General features: G+C 43.3%; 1 protein-coding gene across 8 annotated transcripts in view; it reads right to left on the bottom strand.

Moving 5' to 3' along the window:
* The window catches only part of satb1b (SATB homeobox 1b), a 76,666-nt gene that overhangs the window by 44,273 nt on the left and 19,893 nt on the right, over nucleotides 1-12,500 (bottom strand). For 6 of the 8 annotated variants that reach the window (XM_072460466.1, XM_072460467.1, XM_072460460.1 and 3 more), the window contains exons 4-6: nucleotides 7,342-7,453; nucleotides 2,830-2,907; nucleotides 1-61 (exon numbers count right to left, since the gene is read on the bottom strand). The exon at nucleotides 1-61 is cut by the window's left edge and continues 433 nt beyond it. In XM_072460466.1, coding sequence (XP_072316567.1) covers nucleotides 1-61; nucleotides 2,830-2,907; nucleotides 7,342-7,453 — 251 coding nt within the window. The remainder of the gene's footprint in view (nucleotides 62-2,829; nucleotides 2,908-7,341; nucleotides 7,454-12,500) is intronic. The other 2 variants (XM_072460468.1, XM_072460465.1) reach the window with 1 other exon arrangement.

Below are 12,500 nucleotides of genomic sequence, written 5' to 3'. Positions count from 1 at the left end.
GAGAAGCTCAGGTGGTTGTGGTTGGATCCGGGAGGAGACAGGTCTGCGAGGCTGTCCATGTCTGTGCGCACACACACACACACACACACAGGGGACAGCAGGTTACACACACATTCACATAAGATGGGCCCCTCACACACTTACAGCCTTCTCTTCTGTCTTGAATCTATTTTAGGGAACGCTGTTTTTACTGGTCACCTTTTTGAATGTCATGAAGCTGCTGAAGTGCTCCTCTTTTGTCGTCTTACTGTCCCAGACAGAAAACACTCTTTACACGTTTTACATGTTTTACACATCACCAGAGAGACTGAACTTTTACAGCTGACTCTTCATCGTTCGATCAAGCACTTTCTGCCATTGTCAAACTTGTGAAAGGAGAGACCATGGGGTCTTAGTCTGTTTAAACCCTGTAGTTTAGATCTCTACAAACATGTTCTGAAACACATGGGATTTTATATTTGTTTTGCAGTCGAATTAACTTAATATTGATTTGAAAGAAACATCACAAATCCAATCAAAATGTCAGCATTTGTCAGGAACATTGTACGTGCGTGCGTGCGTGCGTGTGCGTGCGTGCGTGTGCGTGCGTGCATGTGCGTGCGTGTGTGTGTGTGCGTGCATGTGCGTGCGTGCGTGTGTGTGTGCGTGCGTGCGTGTGTGCGTGCGCGTGTGTGTGTGCGTGCGTGTGTGCGTGCGTGTGTGTGCGTGCATGTGCGTGCGTGCGTGCATGTGCGTGTGTGCGTGCGTGTGTGTGTGTGCGTGCATGTGCGTGCGTGTGCGCGTGTGTGTGTGTGTGCGTGCGTGCGTGTGCGTGCGTGTGTGTGTGCGTGCGTGTGTGTGCGTGCGTGTGTGTGTGTGCGTGCGTGCGTGTGTGTGTTCCAGTGCTGGGGGCCATCTCCATGTGAATGAGGGGAGAACAGGAGCCCACAAAGAGACCGGATTAGGGCCACAATAGGCAGCGGGCCGGGGGGGAGGGGGGTAAAGGGGGGGTGACATGATTCATGATTTGATATTTATTGAACTTACATATTTCAAGTATATTTTATTGATTATTGATTGATTATTTATTAATCGACATGTTTTAAAGTTCATTTTGAATAGCAGGGCTGCAATGACGAATCAACTGACTGTGATTGGTCATCGTAATTGTTATTTGGACTAAACAGATTAAAAATGGGATTTCTGATTTCCATCAATAATACACTTAACATAATACACATTAGCAACATTTAACTCTATGATAATGTGATTTCATCATGTAAAGTCTCAATGTACAAAAGAAATCATTGTAATGGAACAATCCGTGGGTTTCAGAATGACTGTTGCCATAGCAATTAACCATTTAAAACCCATTTTAAAGAAAGACTATTGTTTTGTCCTGGGTTAGTTTTAGTTTTGTTAGTTGTTTTAGTTTAGTTTTTTCATTTGAACCTAATAATTCAAAGGCATTTATTAAAAGACAACATAAAGGATTTTGGTCAGATGATTTCTCCTGTGACGTTGTGTTGCTGCTGGCGGAGAGAAGCCTGTGGAAGCCGCGTGCGTGTTGCAGGGTGAATGGTGATTAATTCGTCTGTGTGTGCTCTATTAAACTCTGAAGTGCTGTGAGCTGTTTATTGAACCTCAAAGCATTAGAGCGCGCTCAGCTGAACCACCTTCTCCTCCACCTTCTGTGAGTGGTGCCACAGGAGGAGGAGGGACAACAGCTCCTTTAAGCTCCTGCAGTGTCCAAGAGGTTTAGACTTGTTTAGTTTGGAATGATCAAGAAAACAACTCATTTGACTTGAACTGACTTCCATATTATAGTATTATTATTATTTATTACTATATTATAGTATATTTCAGTGTTGTATGAGTGACATTAAAGGTGTTGCACCTTTTACCATCTTAAAAGTGTGAAAAACAAAAGTACTTGATTTTAACCTGTTTGCAGAGGTCCAGCACTGATGGGTTTATAAGAGCCAGAGCAGAGTTTATCGTCACGGTAACGCTAACATTAGCATGCTAACGGCACACTTCATGCTTTGGGAGAATAAATGCTCTATTAGATAAAGGTAGCACACATCTGTGCTGGAGCAAAACAGACTGAACACTATAACATGAAAACAACCTCTTTTATACATCTAAACAGAATATGTTTTGTGCTTTTCACATATAAATCTTCTTTGCTTTACTATTCGTATTTATTTGATGGGGACAGTACATATTAATGAACACATGTGTAAATATGTCATATTATAGCAAACATGCTAGTTTCCATCTGTCCCTCGGCAGGTAACACAGAAGATGATGCAGTCCAAGAACACATGATGGATGTAAGATTAATGATGCTTTGATTGTGTACGACAGCAGCTGTCAAATTTCATTTGTGATTAATAAAGTTTATATATAATAACAATATCGATCTAGATCTCCATATTAATCCGTATCATTGCATGAGATATTCCTGTTAGATTTCATAAATCAGGAATATGTTCACCATGTTAACAATAACTGACATTGTATTGTTGATTTGTCCACACAAAAGTCTCACAATAATATCGAGGGCTGACAATATATAGAATAAGGTCCATTCATTAAATGCATTTTGTTGCAACAGCAGCTAAAAAACAGAAAGTACTACATAGACCATGATCCTTTGCTCCATTTCTCTGCAGAAAACATGAAGACATAACTGTTTTAAAAAGTATATTTGACGCTAGTCCTCACAATATCACAAGTGATGCATATTGTGATATACTTTACAAAATGCAGTAGTGTGTGTGTGTGTGAGTGTGTGTGTGTGAGTGCATGTGAGTGAGTGTGTGTGGCCATAAGGCCATGTCGTACCTAGTGCATTGGCACGCGGGCTCTCTCGGAGGACACACGTCCCCAGGTAGCCCTCCAGCTGGGAAGGTTGGCGCATGCCTGCAAAGTCCACAGACACACATAGACACACACACACACACAGACACACACACACACACACAGACACACATACACACACACACACACAGACACACACACACACACACACACACACAGACACAGACACACATACACACACACACACACACAGACACACATACACACACACACACACACACACACACAGACACACATAGACACACACACACACACACACACAGACACACACACACACACACACACACACAGACACAGACACACATACACACACACAGACACACATACACACACACACACACACACACAGACACACACACACACACAGACACACATACACACACACACACACACACACAGACACACATGCACACACACACACACACACAGACACACATACACACACACACACACACACACACAGACACACATACACACACACACACACACACACAGACACACATACACACACACACACACACACACACAGACACACAGACACACACACACACAGACACACTCACACACACACACGCACACACACAGACACACACACACACACACAGACACACACACACACACACACAGACACACACACACACACACAGACACACACACACACACACACACACACACAGACACACAGACACACACACACACAGACACACATACACACTCACACACACACACGCACACACACAGACACACACACACACACACAGACACACACACACACACACACACACACACACACGTACAGGGGAGAGAGAAGACGGGGTTAGGTCTTGGCCATGTTGGTCTTGGACCAACATGGAATCATTTGAGTCGATACCGATACTTGATATTTGGCTCGCTGTTGTCAGCAAAACCCACAAATATATTTTACAACTTTGCACTCACACGCTAAATAAATAATAACATGTATATCAGACATTTTTTTATACAGATTTTTTAGCTATTTGTATTAGAATTTCTTGTAATTTGTACTTCTTCTCTTTACTTGTCACACCGGCCATCTTTTTATTTAACATTCCTTCAAATGTAGGGAAAAATGAGTTCCTTTAAGTTTAAAAAAATATCTTTTACTACTTAATTAAAGCCATATCATTATTATTATTATAAAGCCCATGAATTCATTCATTTTGAACAGGGTCTCATAACTTGTGTATTAACTTTGTGCCTGAAGTACATATACTCATTAGTACTTTTACCAGAGTCCTTTTATCCACAGGTAATTGTACTTTTACCCCCTCTGTGTCCCTCTGGTAGATCTGCCTGTCACTGGTGAACGCAGTCAGGAAACAGCAGCCACAGAAAACTAGTGGGAGTGAGTTAAATAATCCTCAGAGGTAAATAAATGTTCCTGGCATATGTTTCGACTATGTTTTCTTTTCTTTTAAACATCAGATAAGATCGGATCACAACGAGCAATTCGCATGGAGGCTGTAAAACATTTTGATAGAATATGTGTTATCAGAGTGCGAACAAACTGGCGAGGCAAAAGAAAGATCCCTGGGCAGATTGGCAGTGGCTAATATCTGGTGTTGGTTACGAGGGTTGTTTGATTCCGATCGCGCTGCTATCTTGTGTATGAATTATGTAACCTTATTTCCTGGTGGGTCGAAGGGGCTTTTTTGAGAGATAATATAAAGCATGCGTTGTCGTGGGGGATGTTGATAACGGATCTAATTGAATTTCAGAAGGAGGCGGTGGCTACTTAAAGTCTTCTCAGTCTTTTTCTTGGTGGAAAACTGGAGACTTTCGTGCGTAAACAACAAATAAAGCAGTCAGGGCCCTCGGTTTGCTGCTGTTTGAGCCGTAATAGATTAATTGGAGATAAAAGTGGGCTACACACTGTGCAATCGCAAATGATTAGATAACGTGATGCAGTGTGCGAGGAGAACAAAGAGTCGGGGGTGTATCAGCACGGATCAGCCTGGGACAGTTTGTGACATGGAGACATAGGAGTGAGTGCAGTAGAAGAGGCGACTCAGACAGATAGAAGTGCCAGATTCTGAGAGTATACGACAATCAATAAAGCTTTCTTAATTCAAAAATGCCTGGTGTTGTTGCTGACCAATTTTTTTTTTTATGTGGTTGCGATTCATTGTGAAGTATTAGATTAACAATATAGTTTTAAAAAGTAGGATTCTGCTCCATGTGCACATTTGTAATCAATCAGAGACGTCTGAAATATGGGCTGTGGTACATATGATGCAAAGGTGATGTTTTCTCACTTTAAACCCTGTTCTAACATTGTTCTTCATCAAAAACACATCTGGAGCAGCTCCATTGATGAAACTTATTTAGAAAGTCCTCTCCCTCCGAGCCTCAAAAACACTCTCCAAATGTCTCTCATCTAATCACGATCAGTACAACAGTGTGCTGAGACCCGGAAGTGAGAGGCCAGCTTGAAATACATTGAAAAATGTTTATCTTAAACTGTTTATTTCCCTCAGCAACCAAAACCCAAATGTAATTTTTTTCAATATTGTGCTTATTTTTTATTGTTAGTAGCCTTTAAACATGCTCTTGAGCGCCTTTAGTTTGTTTTGGAACAAAAACAAATTAAATATAAATTATACATATACTTATAAAACTATACATATACTCTATATATATATATATATATATATATATATATATATCCATCCATCCATTTTCTACCGCTTGTTCCCTTTCGGGGTCGCGGGTGACTGGAGCCTATCCCAGTGACTTCAGGCCTTAGGCGGGGTACACCCTGGACAGTGGCCAACTTGTCACAAGGCTGACACAGAGACATAGACATTACAGACAGTTCACTCTCACATTCAATCACTAGGGCCAATTTAGAGTCACCAATTTTGCCTCACACATGTATGTCTTTGGACAGTGGGAGGAGCCGGAGAACCCGGCGAGAACCCACGATAATACGGGGAGAACATGCAGACTCCACCCAGAGATCATGTGATGTTGGTCTGGTCCGGGAATCGAACCCATGATCTCCTTCTTGGGAGCCAAGAGCGCTATCCGCCTTTGCCACCGTGCACCCACATATATATATATATATATATATATATATATATATATATATATATATATATATATATATATATATATATATATATATATATATATATATATATATATATATATATATATATATATATATATATATATATATATATATATATATATATATATATAGAGCATGTTAACAATCCAAAAAATGCACAATATTTGTCCTTTAACCTTTAGTTCTCGGGAACAATCACATAATGAATGTGATGTGCAATTGATTGTTTGGCTGCTTACAGTGAATCTGTCTAAACTACAGGTACAACAAGAGTTTTCTTAAAACAGAAGTTTGCAGTGACTGTTTAGTAACAGCGGCAACTCAATTGGCGATTTTGATTTCATCGTCATCTGTCTAATTCTGTCTGGATGCGAAATTTAGAGATGCGCTCAAATGATTATCTCCTGTCAAACGTGCTCGTGTCCACACAACGTGCTCGACACATGGAGTCACAAACTCTTCTCCATGCTTTAAACTTCCTCTGGGTTTGTGAGAGAGGAACAGAGGTTAAATTAACCAAGAATTCTCCATCATGGACAGACTGTTCAGCTGTGACAGAAATGATGACTTCAGTCCGTCAGGTTGAATATCAAACTATTGTCGTTGTAAATGGGATATCAACATAAGTTGACCAAACGTCAAATAAAAAGCTCAACTTCATTTTCTATCACTGTTTTCTTGGACGTCTTGGGCTGAGACTGAAGTAAAAGCGGCCTTTCCTCAGGCCCCGCCTCCCCAGCCCCAGCACAACAGATTGTATATAATATGCACTGCAGATACACAACACGCTTTACTGTGTTTGTTACTTAAGCACTATTTTATACAAGATGAAGTGCAGGGAGTGTGTGAGCGGAGGAGGCGGGCGAGGGGCGCGTGCATGTGCTGAATATAGTGCTGTTTCTGAGTTAGAGGAGGAAATACACATAATGCTTATTTCACATCTGTAACAAAGAAATGACTTGATTGCAAGAGATGCTCATTTTTGTCTTTAAAAAGCCCAGAAAAACATCATGACAGATTCAAATAGCTCATGACGGGGTTTTTTGGGACCCCGGGGTCCCAATTATGTCTGCTTGGAAGTCTCTTGTATTAGGATTAAAGGTCCCATACATAAGGTGTAGTTGGTCTTACACTGTATTAGGATTAAAGGTCCCATACATAAGGTGTAGTTGGTCTTACACTGTATGATGTAACTTATATAGAGCTGGATCTAAGGCCTTGGCATAACCTGTCGAGACACGGCCACTGTCTGATCAGGACAAATATACTTTTGTGTGGAACAGCAATGTGCACATTAACCTGCTGTTAATAACCACATGCTCAAACTGTACGGCGGTGTGCGCTGGTGCAAACGTGGCCATTGTCGCCCGCGTTGTGCTTACCCATCATATCTTTTGTCTTCTTGAAATGTTTATACCAGCGCCCAAATTCCTGACACTTGGCCGCCGACACATTTGCATAGTAAGTGCTGTTCACGATGGAGGAAATCATGCTCTGAAAGAGAGGGAGAGAGAGGGAGAAGGGTTTTAGTTTGGCATTGTGCGTCACACGACTGTGGACACGATGATATGACAGTGTGTTGGAGCGGGGAGGCATGCGTGAGCTACGGCAGTGTCTGTGTTCAAAACAAAGGCAGAGCAGAGCGTGAGCGCTGTTTGAGTCACAGGAACCTCCACGTATTCATCCTGAGAATACTACAATACTACAATATTGTCCTTTGTGGCTGGAACATCCTTTCATAAATGTTCATTATCAACGTCACAGTAGAAAAACATCCATTTTCTACCGCTGGTTCCCTTTCGGGGTCGCAGGTGACTAGAGCCTGTCTCAGTGACTTTGGGCCTTAGGCGGGGTACATCCTGGACAGTGGCCAACTCATCGCAGGGTCAACACAGAGACATAGACATTACAGACAGTCATTCACTCTCACATTCAGTCACAAGTTTAGAGTCACCAATTTTGCCTCACACATGCATGTGTTTGGACTGTGGGAGGAGCCGGAGAACCCGGAGAGAACCCACGATAACACGGGGAGAACATGCAGACTCCACCCAGAGATCATGTGATGTTGGTCTGGCCTGGGAATCGAACCCATGATCTCCTTCTTGGGAGGCAAGAGCGCTAACCGCCTTTGCACCCCACCCGTGCACCCCACCCGTGCACCCCACCCGTGCACCCCACCCGTGCACCCCACCCGTGCACCCCACCCGTGCACCCCACCCGTGCACCCCACCCGTGCACCCCACCCGTGCACCCCACCCGTGCACCCCACCCGAGCACGGAAACAAATATATAATAAATATTGAAGCGACAATAACATGACATATTAAAAACAACTATAACGAATCATGATATCTTTGTGACAATTCTAAAATGTTCATCGAGGCAAAACATTTCATTGTGACAATCGTATCTCACTGTGGAAATAAATGTTTTAAACGGTTGATTTGTTGCCATCTAAGAGCGTTCTCCTTAAAGCTGCACTATGTTACTTTTCTGTCTGCTGGTCTCCACAGAGATGTTATTCATGCCTTCTGACAGTCAACTCTCCACGGATCTGACCTGTAACGGACCTGTTTAATGCCAATCTTCTACAGCAGGTATTGAACCCTCCAGCAGAAAAGTGACACAGTGCAGCTTTAAAATCCCCTTCTGCTCAAACTTTCGACTGCAATTATCAGGGAAGGATGCCAACGTGAGCGGGCATCCTGCGTCGTGCCACGCCCGGGTGGTCTTACACTAGTCCTGATGAAGCCCCATTGAAGAAAGGCCCAGTGTTGTTTCGTTTTTGATCACGATAATCCAGCTTCGTGGTTTGTGAACGGGTTGTACAGCGGAACCTTGGAAATTGTAAATGCATGAAAAAAAAAGAGGAAAAAGAATGTCATGAAGCGTGAATCCCTCTTCGTTTCAAAGACCTCGGCGACGCCCTGTTTGATCAAATGCCTTGGAAGTTTGCGGCTGGTTTTTGCTCGGGTCGTGAGCTTCCAGAGCAGGTGGCGCCGGTATATTTACCTTCAAAAACGACGCCGGCGACTATCAGCATCTGGGGAATCGGCCCCGTGTAAACAGATAAACCTCTTTTATTCCTCGCTCCTTTATTTATACAATCTGTTAAATACACCGCGGAGTGAAGCGCTCGGAGGGGCGGCGGCGGCGGCGAGTACGTATGGCTTTGACGAGCCCGTGCTCCCTCAGCCGACGCCGCGCCCTCGCCTTCCTCTTCCCGACCTCCTGCGCGGAGGGAAAACAAAGACGCGAGATGTGTTTTGTTTTTTTTTCTTTCCCCTGCCAGTTTCATTAAAATAAATGTTTTAACACCTTGCTGGCCTCCAGGCAAATTGTGCTGGTTGGTGCAGGAGAAATTGTTTTTGATTGTTATAAATATTCAAAAGAAGGCGAACCATCTGTTTTCAAATTACAGGTATGCCGTCTTTATCATTTTCTGTAATGTATGCGCTGGGAGGATTGCGGCGCGGAAACCTTCTGGCACGACAGCACGGAGACGGACGGCGCGTTCACGTCTACCTGGGCGATGTTCTGGAGGAGCGCAGGGGCGGAGGTGGTACTGCGGGAGGCGGTGTTAATGAGGAGTTGTAGGGCCCGAGTGTGACGCCGGAGACAAAAATATCATGTCACTTTTTCACCGTAACTTTGCAGACGGCTAAGAGCAGTGCTTTGTGAGTAGAGTGCAATAACTTGGCGCTAGTCGTGAGAAATATGGCCGTGACATAGAGGAGGACGGCAGCGTTCAGCGTGCGTGGAAATGACATGTTTGTTTGTGTAAAGGCCACACATCCATTTCTGTGCAAAAGATCTCAAAACTATGAAGTATCTCCATGATCAGGTTACGTATCTGATCTGAAGTTACAGAAAACTAGGAGTAAACGGTGTATTCATGTGTGAAATGGCAGACTAAACTTGCATCTCAAATGAATTGACTCCGAGCTCCTTTCGGTTGTGGTCCATGATCAATGAACCCAATAAAATAATCTGATAACTAAAGACACCATCAATCGACTGAACTCGACTGAAGGCCTTTTCTTTTCAGTCAGTAACTATGTTCAATACAATCCTTAACAACTGCGTACTCATTTTGGTCATTTGGTCACTTAATTCAGTTTGAAAAGTTGCCAAGATGTAAATAATTCACTTGAAATTGGTCTGAGGAGTGACTTTCATGAGGGTACAAAGCTGACTCATTATAGTCATTATTTCCATTGTACATTGAGACTTTTAAAATATATTATGAACCAAATAAAGGTTGATGGTGACTGATGGCTAAATTGTATGAAATAGTTGATTCTTTTTGTACGTTTTGACTCAATGCCACTGTCTTTATAAAATGTCTTTTGAAAGAGTCTGTACAGTCCAGATAACGGACACAATGATCAAACTACAACCATTTTTTTTCATAGTCGACTAGCCACAATCAGTCGATGAATTGAATATTTTAGACACTACTTCCTACACCACGCAGAAGGGAAGGCCAAAAATGCAGTGGAACCTGGGCCTCACTTCCATCTGATTGGCTCAGTGAAGTATATGTGAAGCCTCTCTCCTCCAGGCTGCCATCTTTTATTTACAGTATACGTGTTCTCCGGCAGCTCCAGGCAACAACCAGGAGCTGCCTCTCCTCTCCCTCTGCCATCTTCCTCACAGATGTTCTAATAAACGCTGCTCATTAATCAGCCCGCTCCCTCACTACATCAGTGGCTGTCGCAGGGGGCCGGCTCCGTGCAAGTGTGCGAGCCCGTCCACGATGACAACAACAGTGTGCGCCGTCGCTCTATCTGGCTGCGGCACGTTTAAGTGAAATGGAGCAGATAACCGGAGCCGGGCCAGCGGGGGGCCGGGGCTGGGGCTTGTCAACAGGTAGGAGGGTGCCTGTTGGAGCCTTTAAGTGATAGCCATCTGCAGCACAAAGCTTATCGGCGCAGGCAGGAAGTGGCGCTGGGCGACTATCGGCTCGGCACATCTTCTCCTCACAGAGAGAGAACAGGTAGTGTGGGCAGCCAGCTGCCAGCTCACAATCAGCAACATGCAACACAACAGGCCCAGAACAGGCCACTGTGCGCACTGTAAACAGGATTTGGGAAAGGGCAAAGGGGAAAGAACAGGAGATGTGAAAGACTTTTAGGACACACAGTGTTGGAGTGTGTTATCCTCATTTTATTTGATTAGCTATTAGTCTTAATTTATGCATGCCTTATTAGATTTTATAGACTTTGCAATTATCATTATTTGTTATTTTATACTGCACCTTAACACAGAAACAAGTTCCTATGTTTGTGAACTTTGTTCAATGACAATGGCATTAAACCTTTTTTCTTGTTCACGAACACAAAATTGTTCAATCAAGATCATCCCATTTCATTTACCAAAGCTTTTTCAGATCACCATCTTGTTTCATTAACAGTTGAGTTCTCAAATCGGTGAAGAATCCTCTATTATTCCTTTAACTGTTTTAGTATTGAATACTATCTGGCCAGGTCTTTTTTGACAACCCAACTGAGTAGTGAATTACTTGCAATTTTATTTTGTCTTATTGACAACAGATTGCCATCAGATTGAAAATTACATTTGGATAGAAATTGAAACAATGTCCAGATGGACTTCCTCTGGAACCACTTCTACCATGGACCACTCCAGACAAATGAGGAATTACATCCACTTATTGCAAACAAATACTAATTATTTTCTATATTCATTTCCTGAAAATGAAAATAATTTGTGCCATTTAATTCAAAAATGGTCAAATTTCTTTCTCCCAAAGTCTGAACTCTGCTCCAGACCACTCGCTTTGTTGTTCCAATAAACCCCCTTTTCATTTAACAATACAGCCAGCCACAGTTCACCTGCAAATGCCCCTTCTGCAGCTACACAGTCTCTTCTGAACTGAGACTGTCCACTCACGCTCACACGCACGAACGCGCACGCACACACACACACACACAACACACACACACGCTCTTACACTCACACACACGCGCACACACACACACACACACACACACGCAAACACAAACACACACACACACACACACACACTGGCATGGAGGTAGCGCCGGTGGCAGTGTTGGTGGCGAGGGCTTGGAAAGATGGCATTTTGATGACTATTTGCTGCTACGCGACACAGCAGCTGGTGCATCAGGAGCAGCCCGGGGAGAGTGCGCCGGGGGTGGGGGTGATAGCAGTGAGGAAAAGGGGGCCGAGGTGGGAGGGAAGCTGGTCCGGTGCCAGGGAGAGCCAGGAAAAAATGGGCAAGGGGACCCACGAGCAAGCCTTTCATGAGGAAAACATGGAGGAGGCGATCCACGGAGGGTTGGAAAGGCTTCACTGTAACATTCTATCTGAGATAATCTGGTCTCACAACAGGGTCTCAAGACATGACCAAGAGATACTGCAGCATAATACTCTAAAGTTATCCCAACATATATCAGAAAACAATGTGTATTTAGATGTAACAGAGATATAAGATACAAAGATTTGAAAGTACTGCTATGACTGTAAATGTGGAATGTTTCAAAGCGCCTATGAC

Source organism: Eucyclogobius newberryi, unplaced genomic scaffold (genome assembly GCF_026437365.1).
Source record: "Eucyclogobius newberryi isolate DKJ021-1_F unplaced genomic scaffold, fEucNew1.0.hap1 SCAF_3, whole genome shotgun sequence".
Lineage (NCBI taxonomy): Eukaryota > Metazoa > Chordata > Actinopteri > Gobiiformes > Gobiidae > Eucyclogobius > Eucyclogobius newberryi.
The sequence above is the reverse complement of the archived record's forward strand: the minus strand, read 5'-3'. Positions and strand labels throughout refer to the sequence as shown.